General features: G+C 41.6%; 1 protein-coding gene across 7 annotated transcripts in view; it reads left to right on the top strand.

Moving 5' to 3' along the window:
- The window catches only part of NFATC2 (nuclear factor of activated T cells 2), a 117,661-nt gene that overhangs the window by 11,934 nt on the left and 90,608 nt on the right, over window positions 1-15,119 (top strand). For all 7 annotated transcript variants that reach the window (XM_050918112.1, XM_050918109.1, XM_050918108.1 and 4 more), the window contains exon 3: window positions 2,228-2,396. In XM_050918112.1, the coding sequence (XP_050774069.1) occupies window positions 2,228-2,396 (169 nt within the window). The remainder of the gene's footprint in view (window positions 1-2,227; window positions 2,397-15,119) is intronic.

The raw sequence follows: 15,119 nt of genomic DNA, 5'->3' as shown, positions 1-15,119 counted from the left end.
AAGTCTCACTGATGTGATTCCAGTGGGAACTGAACTACTCAGCAGCCCACAGATTTGGACCTTATGTGATTTAACATATTGTCCTCTAGTAACCACAAATCTAATGCAAAAATATATAGGACATTAAATTCTTTGGGTTGTCTGATCAGAGGAGTCTTTGCTGAAGTTTATCTCAATGAGGTAATAGTTGGTTAAGATCCATTCCCAGCACTGAACATATTTTCTCTTACTGTAATGTAAGTAAGAAACATTAGCATTTTATTAGTGTTTTTTGTGCATTATTATCTTTGTTTTCATGTATATTATACATCACTTTGTTCTTTTTATATAATCAAAACCAAAACACAGTTTACAAAACTAAGGGTACATCTACACTACCCGCCAGATCGGTGGGTAGCGATCGATCTATTGGGGATCAATTTATCGCATGTAGTGTAGATGCAATAAATAGATCCCCAATTGCTCTCCCGTCAACTGCTGAACTCCAGCAGTGCGAGAGGCAGAAGCAAAGTCAACAGAGGAGCCACGGCCATCGATCCAGCGCCACAAGGATGTGAAGTAAGTAATTTTAATTCAGTCTGAGATATGTCGACTTCAGCTACACTATTCTCATAGCTGAAATTGCATATCTTAGATCGATCCTCCCCCCCAGTGTAGACCAGGCCAAGTAAATGGAGATTTATTAATTCACAATAAATTATTAAAATCTAAGGTGCATGGCAAAGATCAGATATAAGTGCACACTTTCCATTAAAGAGTTTTATTAAGAAGCTACTGTGGCTCTGCTTGGAGTGTGATTTACAGAAAGATTTGCTAATCCTAGATTTTGGTAGCATTTGTAATTAAGGGTACAAGGTAAAGTCATCATTGAAATTAATGTCAAAATTCCCAGTGACTTCAGCTGGGCCAGGAGCCCACAGCATGTTAGACCTAGGGAGAAGAAGTGATTACAAGTACTTTTATGAGTACCTACTGTGACCGGTGCCTAAAATGGATCACAGCTGAAAGTGCAACACTCAGGGCAGACTGCAAGAAACAGGGGAGACACCCCCCCAAAATGGGTGGTTTATTCTATGATTAGATTTACCAGACCAATAACAAATGAGCTTCCATTAACAAGAAGCCAAAACACTGTCCCCATTAGGCATTTGAGCCCCCAGTTCCCCATCCAGACAACTGCCTTTATGATGAGAGGTTACTGAAAACCCAGTTCACCATACATGAGGTTCTACCATTTCCAGAGGATCAGACACTTACCCTAGGTCAATAGATATTTCAGATCTAACCCAAATATCATGCTGTTAGCCAATCCTCAATAAACTAACTAAAGATTTGTTAATAATAAAAAAGAAGAGAGTTATTAAATGGTGAAAAGGATCATATACATTACAAGTGATTGCACAGTTCTTAGATCAGAGCTGTAGCCGCAGTAGTGGATCTGCTGGCGTGCACACAAGTCTCTCAGGAATCATTCCAAAAGGTTAGAACCCAAAAAGCAGCTTAGATATAGTCTGTGAGAGCCTTTCCATGCGTTTTCCAGGGTATTCCAAGTAACTACTTGGAGATCTCGGTGCCATGGCTTAAACTTTCCCTGTTAAAAGTTCAGCAGCCCAGAGATAGCAGGATCAGGTCTGAGCTTTCTTTTATAACTGAAACAAGCTGTCAAGTGTGGTGAGCGCAGCATGTGACTGCAGATTCTTCTTTGTTGAGTGCACACTGACCCATCACTTGGAAATTAACATTCTATTTCCTATGCATCCACAGGTAAGCCAGGTACCCTGATTTACATAAGGCAATTGCCTGTCATTCATTATTACAAGGATAGATAAGCTGAAGACAATACATGTACTGTTAGTTTAATGCAGTGTCTCATATCTTTGATCTTAATGTTGACTGAACACACTTCATACATGATGTAAAGGCAATTAAGACATGAAAGGGACTTAGCATCTAGAAGCTAATTTGGTTACACTGGAAACTTCTACAGGATATAGGTATACAGTCAAATACATTTAGCATCTCTCTTGATTGCTGTTACTAAAGATGAATGGGTTAGTGATTGCTGGTCTACTTATGTCTCTCTGATATTCACACAGAAATGAATTGTCCTGATTACAATTGCAATGCCTCTTGTTAAGTTGTTATGGGTTTGTTGGTTAGCTGGTTTGCCACCATCACACCTACATCTCACAGAGTTTTTCAAACTGCCTGATCTTTTCCTGTCCAGCGTACCTGTTGCGTCCCTCCCACCTCTTGAGTGGCCACTCTCCAGTCAGTCTGGCTCTTATGAATTGTGCATTGAAGTGCAGCCAAAACCTCACCATCGGGCACACTATGAAACAGAGGGGAGTCGAGGGGCAGTCAAAGCACCAACGGGGAGCCATCCTGTGGTCCAGGTAAGAGATTTTAGAATTAATGAAATGTGCAGATGGTTGGGGAGTGTGGGGGTAAGGAAGCGTGTTAATTCATTTTGTAATGGAGATAACCCTATGGGGGGACATGTGCAAACATAAATACAAAGCAGCAACATGTTCACACTCACCAACGTGTGAAGTCTCTGAAGTGGAGCGATGGTGAACTTCAAAAAGTTTGAAGATTCATTTGTGAAAACCTCAGAGGCCAAAGTTTACTCCAACTTTTCTAGATTAGAAATCACATTAAAACTCTCAAAGAGTCATGTGGCACCTTATAGACTAACAGACTCTCCTTTCTCTCTGTCATGAGATGTCCAACAATTCCTACTTTCAACTAAGCCAGTTTAACTCTCAAAACAGCCTCTTTTTGTTTCATCTCAGGCCTTTTGTGATTGTTATTATTTTGTGAAATAACTACCTACCCCATTTTTCAACCTCAGAAATCAGTTCAATGTTGGGTTCATGCTGGAGTTTCCAGTGAATGCTCACAGCAGATCTCACTGTCTCTGAACCACTTTGCTGTTCTCTCTCACTGGGTTACATGGGCTATGCAGATTACATTTCTGCCAACTAGAGGGTGCCATGCATACTTCTGAATGCATCTAACCCATAGAGTCTTTTTATTCCAGATAATAAATGCTAAGGGCTTATCCAGCTTCCAGTACAGTGAAAGAACAGACAATGACCACTCTCTTTGACTTTAATGAGAGTTGGATTGGGGCAGTGTGTACATTCAGCTACAGTTTCCACAGAGTTAATAATACGCTCCCCATAACTGATGTGAGTTAATTTAAGACAGAACTGGATGATCCTCTGGGGGTGAGGGGTGAGGTTTTGCAAACCTCTTAAAACTATTTTTTAAATTAAATTTCCAAACTAGTTTGAGTTCCCAAATCTTTTTTGCCCTATAATGTAAACTCTTCCCTGCCCTGATCTGTGATTAAAAGACTTGTAAAACCTTATTGTCCTCTCACTTACATCAGTATAACTCCTTGAGTCTCATCCATGCAAATGAGAGGAGCAGCTGGCCCCATATTTTTCCAACTAAAGAGAAGCCTGTGCTGTATATAGAGGTTGCAAGATCACCCACCCCACAAAGCTTGACTAACACAGGCGGGTGTCCTGTATGTGGCACTCTACAAACTAGGCTTCCGTTTTCCATTACTATTTAGAATTTCTCTCTCCTCATTGCTTGCTCAAATCTCTCTGTTTGCTTTTCCCTTTGCTCCTCTCTTTTCTCAGCTACTTCACCCTATTTTTTTCTATTGAATTTCCTTCTGTCTCCGCCTCCTTTCTACAAAGTCTCTCCTAAGTGGATAGCAAACCAACCTATCAATTGAGCAGATTAATAGTAGGGTTTTAAGTGGGTTTGAAATTAGCCCAGACAAGTTCACTCCTCCCTAGTTTAATCCCTCAGCATATGCATTTTAATGTTTCGCCTGGGATATTTTTAATTCACTGAGCAGATGCTGAATCATGTATTTGTTTAATACTTTGCTTGCAGTTTCAGTTGTCATCTGTTGTAATAATTCCTTTTTCTGGATCTATGGTCGCAATAGGAAATGCATACCCCAGCAACAGTTGGGGTGTAATACTGGGACAGAAGGACAATTTAAGTACACAGTGCTGGGACTGATTTCGAGGAGAAGTTTGATAGCCTGCTCTAAAGTTGTAAATAGAGAGAAGATATGTTTATTGGGTGCATTAGTCTGTAGGGAAAGGGTAAGTGAGTTTAGGGCAGGACCTCACTTGTGAATTGGGATGATGTAATCACAGAAACAGTGGGAGTTTTTTTATACAACCTATGGTTCATGTGCATTGGAGTCTGACCCAAACATCAATGATCCGACACAAATTCTGCTCTGAGTTACACTGGTGTAAATGCATTGAAATCAGTGGAAGAACTTCACATTTATACTGGCCTAAATGAGAGCAGAGTTCGGCCCCTTGTCTAGCACAAAGATGGATGAGTTAAGACATCATTTTATGGAATTTAATGTCCTTGTAAGGTGGACCGTTCTCACTTTCACCATTAACAGTCTTGGATAAAAGGATGGCCGAGTAACTGAGCAGTATTCCTGTGGGATATGGCAATCTTTTAAGTTATCACCTTTCTTAGGCCCCCCCTGGTTTCAGCTGATATTGTTCAGGAAGTAAGGACAATTTTTGATTGGTGTTCCCAGAAGTTACAGTAGTATGTGGAAATGATACAAGTACATCAGTCACAGATACAAAAATTAACTTTGATTAGCTAAAGTCAGGGCCAGATCCTTCAAACTTTCCTCTTGCATTCAGGGCCTGAACTGTAAGGCACTAAATCTTCTAGCCTCATCCAGCAAAACACGTTAAGCACATGAACAATCCCACTGACTTTAGTGGGTCTAAGCATATGCTTGAATTTAAGCACATGCATAAGTGTTTTCCTGGATCAGGCCATAGTGCTCAGCATCTTGCAGGATTGAGACCTTGGCCCTTACAGGAGTGGTCCTTATTTATTTCATCTGGATTGTGCTTATGTGTAAGGAACGTGAGCAAGGCGTTTAGGGCAATAAACAGCAATCCTGTATTTGGTGTACCTCAGCCTGTTGATTTAAACATTTGCAATCGCTCAGTTTATGGAGCTGACAAATTCATGACCCAGGAGAGTATGTATTAAATCGTATGGCTCTATGACATAAATGAGCAATCCGCACTTACTCATTCCTTATGTTGCTTACAAGTTGATATCATTTACCTTTCCAAGATAATGCCCACCAGTGGGATGTTTATCACAGTGAAGGGGATTCTCATGACATGAAGGGATAGAGGTGGGGGGAAATAACAGTTCTTCACTTCTTTCCTCTAACTGATAGCAGTCAAGGAGGGATTTACATTTCCTGGTGGAGATAGGAACAGATATTCCTAGTTTTATCATAATTTTACAGTCAGACTTAAGGATATTAAACTGCAGATTCAAAAGATTAATGTTATACTCTCTCAAACAGATGTGCTTCCGAACAGATGTATATGGGGAAAATATGGACAGTTTCTTTATGAGGATTTATTATAAACTTGGAAATAGTCACTGGATTTCAGTTCAGTCTAACATAATAAGGTTCATATGGGTGCAAAGCAATATGACAGAGTTACACCTGTATGGTTTATGACATCTGAAACCAGAGCAGGCTAGTAAAATCCAAAGCTTTTAGGTAATAAAATTTGCTTGGCGCTGATTTTTATTTTTTCCTCTCAGAACATTTCAACTTTTGTATTCACTCCTTTTTAGTTTAAATTGTACAGAAGTGAAAGAAATAAAGCAGACGAGTGGTGATGGTGGTTGTTATGATTATAACTAGTAGAGACTGTGTTGCTGAAAATATAGAGGAGTCTTTTAGCAACTGGCTGGGAATGGTCTATTAACTAATTAAAATTAATGTTCAGTAAGTTCTCTTCCTTTTAAGACTCAGAATAGAAAGCTGATGCTGCCTGCACAGTGTTGATGGGGCTGCAGTTGTCCATCAGTCAGATAACTTGAAACTACAGACTCACAACCACCTATGTTTGACAGATCATAAAACATGTTATTGGGTTTCTTTGGAAGGTTTTCGCTAACACCTCCCTATACTGGCTTTTCTCAGTCTGATCCTGCATAATTCTCTTTATTACTGTCCAAATGGTGCTTATATACGATGTGCCAAACTCACCCCACTTGTAGGAACTCCATTGTCTTCAGCAGGGTTACATGAGGGATGAATTTGTCCCATTCATCCTATTTGAATCCACTGTTAATGTCTGATTCCACCATTTCAACTACCCTCTCTCTGAAATAATCCCTCTTTTATAAATCCTTCTAACATAGGTTGAGAGAGATTGTGTGTGTGCCTGCATTATCCCACAAATTCTTTCTAAGGAGAACATTTTCCCTCTATTATATTGATTAATTTTTACTGCCTGGTATTGGCCTGCATGTTTTTTTCTTAAATCTGTGTTTTGCATGCAAGCTGCTGGTTTTGGGTGCTCAGAAGCGATGAGCCGGCAGATCTCATATCCTTTCAGTTTTATCTTGTGGTTGATCATTCTGAGGTTGCTTCCTCTTCTTCATGTGTTCGGCACAGAACGTTTGGAGCGGTGCACCAGGGAGCCTGCACCACTGCCATGCTTCCAAGAGTCGCAGAACAATGATCTGCTTGTTAAAGCTGGAGCCACTGACAGGCCAAGCTATATTGAATTAGGACAGTGGTTTTCAACCTTTTTTTCATTTGCGGCCCCCTACAAAATTTCCAGTGGAGGCGTGGACCCCTTTTGAAATCTTAGACATAGTCTGCAGACCCCTAGAGGTGTGCGGACCACAGGTTCAAAACCACTGATCTGGGACATTTGCTTTTGTATTTTACATTGTGTTAGATCTCTGAGAACAGCAACAGAAGCCTGTGTGTCAGGAACAAAAGATGGTGCTAGCATGATGCTGTATTCTTACCAGTTTGGCATGGTCACCGATAATGCAAGGAGGAAGTTGCAGACACCTTCAGTTTCCTCCTTGCAAGCTCCCATGAGGCTTATTGGCATTGGAAGGCCGAGAAATGGGGTGGGGGAGGATATTATTTTACATTACATAGCCCCAGTCTAGAGACCCCACCCAAGATTAGGCCTCTGGATATGCTAGATGCCATCCGGACACTAAGAGACAGTCCCTGCCATGAAGAGCTTATAATATAAATAGACAAGACAAACAAAAGGTGGCAGAGAGAGGAAATATTAGTATCCCTATTTTACAGATTGGGAAATGAGGTTAAGACAGACATAACTGACTTGCCCAAGCATCACATGAGGATCAAGAATTGAACCTTGATCTGCCCAAGCTCGTCTGAAAATTCCCTGCCCCGAGTGGCTAATGATGCTGAAGTACTGACATTGCTTCCTTCAGAGTTGCCTGAGGGAACTGGGTGTGCAGTAGCACTGGAGTGTGAGTACTGCTAGCCGGGCTTCTCTTTTTTTCCTAGTGCCCACAGGAAACTGTTGAAATCCTATATTTGTATGTATGAAAACTGAGTCAGGAAAAGAAAAGGAGGTGAACCCAGACCAAGGGATTTCCTTTGTATGCAGTAAAGAGACCGTAACTGTTTGATTAAGAGCATTATGTACAGGAAAGATCTCTTCAGTTCAAAAATTAGAAGCTAAATTAAGGTGAAATTCACCTTGGACCAGTCCAAGAACCTATGGACAACCTCAGTCCCTATTTTCAGGACTTAGATAGTTTAAGTAGCCCCTTGGCTTTGTGCCAAATTGGCTTTGCAGAAGGCTGAATTTATTTGGAAAGTTAAAACAGTTTTACTTTTTGATTCAATATGATGTCCTAAGCAGTTTTTGTGAGCTGTTAAACAGACACCGTGCTCTTCCCCAGAGGTGACTGCCTTTTAGTAATGGGCAAAAGGGCGGCTTTTTAATCAAGTTAGGCATGTTATGTTGCAGTAAATTTGTGCAAAGATTGCACATATAATTTGGATAATTGTGCTTGCATGTGGTTAATTAGTGATGTACAGTTTACATGTGTGCAAATTAGACAAGCACATTTTGCATCTGACTTGTATGACAATCTGGCCCATGCTCTAAAGCATGTCGGAAATAGCTTTGAAGCGTGGGGAGTAATACATAAACCATAACTCTTTCATTGGGGATTATGCATGTGAATAGCACCACAGGAACAGGACAACACACGTACAATTTAAGCTCAAACTTGGGGAAATTTTTAAAGAAAAGTTATAGTAAGGAATCTACATTTGGTTTTTAACACAAAAACTTGAGTTACTTCTCAGAATTGTATTTTTAACAAAATAATGTTCCTCACCCATTGGCATTATTTCCTTGCAGAAGAACTGTAAGCTGAATTCATGCAGTGAGCTATTGGTATTACCTAGATATGGTGGAGTCCAGCTGTAAATCTCACATTTATATAGAGCCCTTCAACTCAAAGGATTTGTGAGCAATAACTATTTTAAAAGAACATTTTACTACCTTGGCATCTTGTTGCTCTTTGGTCCTATTTCAACAAACTCCTCCCCCACCCTGTTGCTTACGTACCTTTGTAAAGGATTGGGATGAAAAGCACTATGTTATTTTGCATCTCTCTCTCATTGTTAAACAGAAGGTGATTATTCTCGGTTATTCTGCCTTGACTTTTCATCAAAGACTAGTTTTCCCCCCTCTCTAGTCTAAGTTGATCTTGTCAACTGAGTGTGGTATTAGAGTGGGATTTTCCAAAACACCTAAGTGATTTAAGATCACAAATGATTTAGGCACCTTTGAAAATCCCAGGGTCTACAGCAAATTACAGGCAGACAGGCAGAAGTCCTGAGCTCTCTTCCTGGATCTGCCACTGAATCACTGTGGATCCTCAGGCAAATGACTTCACCACTCTGTGCCTCAGTTTATACCCATTCATACAATGGATATAATAATATGACCTACTTTGCTTGGGTGCCATGAAGATGAGGCCTTTTCTGTACTAGAAATTTGTACTACTCTAATTTCACCAGTATATCTAAATCAGTTACCTATCCCCACCCACCCCAGTATGGATGCAGTTATATCAGTGTAAAGGTGCTTCTTTAAGGTGTAACTATTGCCATACAGGAAAGGTATAAGGTATCAGGCATCTTTATACTAACATAATTGCTTCCACACTAGGCTTGTACCAGTATAATGATAGTGGTAAAAATCACACCCCTTAACCATTATAGAATCATAGAATATTAGGCTTGGAAGAGACCTTGGAAGAGAGGAGTCTAGTCCAGTCCCCTGCTCAAAGCAGGACCAATCCCCAACTAAATCATCCCAGCCAGGACTTTGTCAAGCCTGACCTTAAAAACCTCTAAGGATGGAGATTCCACCACCTCCCTAGGTAACCCATTCCAGTGCTTCACCACCCTCCTAGTGAAATTGTGTTTCCTAATATCCAACCTAGACCTTCCTCACTGCAACTTGAGACCATTGCTCCTTGTTCTGACATCTGCCACCACTGAGAACCGCCTAGCTCCATCCTCTCTAGAACCCCACTTCAGGTAGTTGAAGGCTACTGTCAAATCCCCCCTCACCCTTCTCTTCTGCAGACTAAATAAGCCCAGTTCCCTCAGCCTCTCCTCGTAAGTCATACTGGTACAACATACTGGTACAACTTTCAGGGGTAGACCAGGCCTTGATGTCTGCAAAGTATCAGATCCTGAGACGAAAGGCATTAGAGAAATGCAATGGTTGGTATTACCTAGGCTAGTCTGTAGTGTGCTGCATGCTGATGTGGAGCTCTTTTCCTGTATTCAAGGAGAGAGAAGTAACATTTAAAAGAGACTCATTCAATCAACTGAGCTCACCAAATTTTCCTCTCTCCTACCCGTTTTTAACTCTTTAGTGATCATTGTGACTCTTGCTTTTTAAATGAATTCAAAGAAGCTACAACTGTCCAGCTGTTAATGAAATACAGAAGAGTTTGTTTTATAACAACAGACTTACTTTTTACTTTCCTCTTTGAATCAAGCATTCTGCTGTGAGTGTTCTCTTGTGGTTTCAAGTCAAAGAGGACATTGTTTTCTAGCTCAGACTTCCCTGTAGGGCTCTGACTTTTACATATATGTAACATTTAATGTTCAGCTAGTACTTTTAGGGTTATTAGTAAAACCAGACCATCAGATGCAAACATAACACAAGATTATGGGCTTGATACTGCAACCCAAACACACGCTGAGTGGGCCTAAGGCTATGTCTAAACTGCACTTTCGTGGTTAAAACTTTTGCTGCTGAGGGTTTGAAAAAAACACCCCCTTGAATGACAAAAGTTTTAAGAACAAAAAGCTTTTTTGTTTTAATGACAGTGCTTCGTTGGTGGGGGGTGCTCTCCCAGTGACGAAGCTACTGCCCCTCATTAGGGGTGGGTTTTATTTTGTTGTCTCTCACTTCTTTTATATTGATTTAAATGAGACTATTTGGGTAACTGCCACGAAGGCCTCTTCTATACTAAGAACTTACATCTGTATGGTTACATTTATCATGGGTGTGAAAAAGCCACATCCCTGAGCAATGCAGTTATACGACCTTAATCCCCAGTGTAGACAATGCTAGGTCAACAGAAGAATTCTTCCATTGACCTACCTACTGCCTCTTCTCTCTCAGCATAGGTAGTGTCTACATTGAAGCGTTCCAGCAGTGCATCTGTAGCTTTGGAAATGTCACCATACCCTCAGTGTGAGCACGGGTTCCAGAATCAAGTTCTGTGTGTTTGCTCCTTGCTTAGCATTTTGTCTGCACAGACTGTGTTGAACTCAATGAAGCAGACTCTTGCTGTGTCCAACCCACCTACTTCCCCTTCTTAGCAAGAAATAACCTTGTTCACACTCCAGTCCTCTTCTCTGACTTTCTTGTAAAGACTATGGACCAGATATTCAGAAGAGCACATGTCAAACTGAACATACATTTCATGTCTCATTTAAGTGCAAAATTACTAGGGTAGTTTGTGCAACTATGATAATTGTGCATGTAAATGGCCAATTAGACACTAAACTGATCGTTTTGCGGGTAGATCTACCTCAATTATGTGTGTAAATTGCAGTGATAGGTATGCAGTTCTGAAAAATTGGGCCTATATTTTGGGCTAATTTGAAAAATTCTCTTTAAAAGAATCTTGCCAAATATTAGGGCAGATCAGTCAACTGTCCTTACAGTTACATGGTGCTGTATCATTAGAAGTTTGCCAGACACTTAACATTTCCCTACTTTGAGGAAGTAACAGTCTAAAGGTTCACTGGAGCTAAAGAGAAAAATGAAATGACTAGATATATTGAATGTAGTTCCTGTAAACCTAGAGGAACCTGCAGCTGGTTTATATGGACATCTGAAACCAGACTGGTTAACAGGGAATGTCAGATATAACCCCTGATAGTAAAGCAAAATTGAAGGAAGAGGAGAAGTGCAGGCTTAGCCAGCAATCTATGCTTCCTTTAATAACTGTGAGGGTAATTAAGCACTGGAACAATTCCCCTAGACACATGTGGATGCTTCATCACTTGAAGGCTTTAAGTTGAGACTGGATAACATTCTAATTGATAAGCTCTAGCTCAAACAAAAATTATGGGTTTGTTACAGAAATTATTGGGTTAGGTTCTTTGCTCCAGGTTATGCAGAATGTTAAATTAGATGATCATAATGACCCCTTCTTCTAGTCTTAAAATCGATCTGTGTTAGGTAATTGTGTGTATTTATTACTGTAGTATCTGAGCATCTCACAACCTTAAATATAGTTATCATATCATATCATATCATTAGTTGGCAAATACTAATATTCCATTTAGCAGATGGGAAACAGAGCGATTAAATGTGTTTGGTGCCTAAATGCTATTGAAATGAATAGGTGTTAGTTGTCTAGGCACCTTTGAAAATCAGACAGTGCTCACACAAATGACTAATGAATGGATGGCTTGAGAGGTCAGCAATGCTATTATGTTTTTCTAGCAGGTACTGAGAGAAACCACAGGGAAGTGAGGAATGGAGGGCTTCACAGTGGAGTTTTAGCTGAGTTTCTCATGTTATTAGTCAACTTAGTGGCATAAGCGTTTCATCACACTTTTCCAAGAAATCTCGGTCCCCATTTCGTGAAGCCCCCTGCTGCTTCCATCACCTGCAGTGCATGTGTTAATTTGGGTTTTTTTGGTTGTTGATAAAATGTAACTGAATTACTGTGATGTGTATGTAGCAAAGCTGAGTAACTGAGATTTTATCACTGCAGCTTACATCCTTCCTCACCCCATTTCCACTCTGTTTGTTACTCTCGCGCACTGTGCTATGTCTAAATTACACAGCAGAGTCTCTGAGGGCTATAAACCAAGTAACTATTCTGGAGAATGTATATTGGATTTGGAATCTGAAGCATCATTTAAAAAAAACAAGGAGTCCTTGTGGCACCTTAGAGCCTAACAAAGAGGAATCTGTTGATATTCACCCCTTCTCGTCAACTCTTGGGAATGGGCCATATCCACTCTAATTGAATTGGCCTCGTTAGCACTGACCCCTCACTGCTACCTTTTCATGTGCTGTATATTTATACCTGTCTACTGTATTTTTCAGTCCATGCATCTGATGAAGTGGGTTAGAGTCCATGAAAGCTTATGCCCAAATAAATTTGTTAGTTTCTAAGGGGCCACAAGGATTCCTCGTTGTTGTTCTGATACAGACTAACATGGCTGCCACTTTGAAACCTGAAACATCATTGTCACTTCTGACTACCTGGAAGTCTGAGAGGCGTGTTGCAGTGGACTGTGGTAGTGAGGTGCTAAAGAAACATTTAACCAGGTAACACTTCACTCTCCTTCACTTCCCCGCCACTCAAAGAGGCTGTTCCCACGCTGTGCCTTCTTATCTTTACTGAAGGCTTAACTTAGGCTCAACTCTGGGTTTTCCCCTGAACCGGCTTTGCATTCACACTCTTTCATCAGTGTTACACAGCAAGACAAACGCCATTTCTGGAGCTATAAGGCTGACCCTGTGGTAGCTGTTAATAATGCTTATTATGCTTATTACTATCTTGAGGTGATTGCAGTGAAGACATGAAACTGCAGGTGGACACAACAATTGAGATGTGAAAGTCCTACCCTTCCTTTCCATAGCCCCCTGCTCAACCAGAAGTGGGCTATCATTCTGCCTCTGCTCAGCTTCCTCCTCCCCTCTGCTCAGCTTCCTGTTTGCAGTTTCTCCAGCGTCACACACAGCTCAGTGTTGCTGCAGCCAAGAGCTCGGCTGAAAGTGGGGAAACTGAGGCAGAGCTCAGTATTGCTGTGGCTGAGCCCAGCTGAAAGTGGGGAAACTGAGGCAGCTACAGAGTCCTGCATAACGTGATTCCCATCCAAGGGTGGGAAATGCCCAAGGTATGTGTGTGGCAGTTCTGAAGCCATTCCCTATAATAGCAGACTCTTTTCATAGGCTATTGGGGGATACTTAAGGCCAGGGGCGGCTCCAGGCAGCAGCGCAAGCCGTGGGGGGCGCTCTGCTGGTCGCTGCTAGGGCGGCAGGCAGGGTACCTTCGGAGGCTTTCCTGCGGAGGGTCCGCTGGTCCCGTGGCTTCAGTGGACCTTCCCTACCTGCGGAGGGTCCGCTGGTCCCATGGCTTCGGCGAACCTCCCGCAGGCGTGCCTGCGGGAGGTCTGCTGAAGCCGTGGGACCAGAGGACCCTCCGTGCTTGGGGCGGCAAAATGTCTAGAGCCGCCCCTGCTTAAGGCAAGGGAGTCTGATTTGCAGCTTACACAGAGACAGACCAGAGAGAGTAATCCCATCCCTGAAGATGGCACCTAGGGTTATCACAAAGAGGAGAGACAGCCCAGAGTTGAGACAGCCCCCTGGAGACCCTTGGAGAGGGCATGCCAATAAATGAACTCTGTGGCTGTAGTCCATTTCTTCCCACAATCCCTAGACTGCGCAGATAAGTTTTCCCACCCCACCCTGTGAATGAAAGCATAGGGCATCATGCTGAATTGCAGGCTATGAATCTTGGGATGCTCTACTGATTGACAGGTTTCAGAGTAGTAGCCGTATTAGTCTGTATCTGCAAAAAGAACAGGAGTACTTGTGGCACCGGAGAGACTAACAAATTTATTTTGTAGAAAATTTATTGAGCTGTAACCCACAAAAGCTTATGCCCAAATAAATTTGTTAGTCTCTCAGGTGCCACAAGTACTCCTGTTCTTTCTACTGATTGAAATATCCAGATACAGCACAAGCGTGGAAGCAGGCACAGGGATGTGGTCATGCTATCGCAGACTAGGCTAGCATGGGTTAATTTTCCCCACGATTGCTTACCCTGTGCTTAACCAGTTAGAGTTGCACCCAGGGTGAATTAGATCCTTTGTGTTTTACTTGAGACACAGAGGATGTGTTTGTTGTTGTTTAAACTTTTTATTTTTGTCATTAATGTACATGAACAGAAAATGGAATCCCTTAAATTATACCGTTTATCCTTCTTAACATTAAGTAGATTCACATTTCCACACAAGTATAATAAATCTTATCCAGTAAAACAATACCCATATATCTCACCTACTAATACACCTGCAAACCCATAACCAGCTGCTACATATGGTGCTTTATATAGGAATCAATTGCCCTGTTCCATTTGAGTGTATTCCTCAGTAACTTTCCCTTTAGAAACTCATTCGTGTTGATCGACCTCCTACAGTTATTTGTTTGGTTGGTTTGGTCAAACTCCGGAAATGATAACCAAACACTGTACAATCTGCTTGAGAATATTATGTTTTCACTTCACCAGTGCTTGAAAAAGGAGCGAATCACATGCTAGCAACCAGGGCTGGCTCCAGGCTTTTTGCTGCCCCAAGCAAAAAAAAAAACCAGTGTGCCAAAATGCCACCCCTTGAAAAGGGCCAGAATGCCGCCCCTTGAAAATTGCCGCCCCAAGCACATGCTTGGAACGCTGGCACCTGGAGCCGGCCCTGTTAGCAACAGCAAAAAGCATTTTTTCCCCTCCTAAACAGTACCAATGATCCCATGTAGGTGTGAAATATAACTACACAGAAGTGCACTGGCTCCACATTTCGGTCTGTAGTTAATAATAACGTACACTGTGCTTCTCTAGCATCTTTCTTTAGAAGTGGTCGAAGTACCTTGGAACCATTATCTCAAGACAGTTTATCTGTACAGTGGAGAGGAAAGGGAGGCACAGAAAGACGTAGGGCCTTG

Source organism: Gopherus flavomarginatus, chromosome 11 (assembly GCF_025201925.1).
Source record: "Gopherus flavomarginatus isolate rGopFla2 chromosome 11, rGopFla2.mat.asm, whole genome shotgun sequence".
NCBI lineage: Eukaryota > Metazoa > Chordata > Testudines > Testudinidae > Gopherus > Gopherus flavomarginatus.
This window is presented reverse-complemented; position numbering and strand designations above follow the sequence as displayed.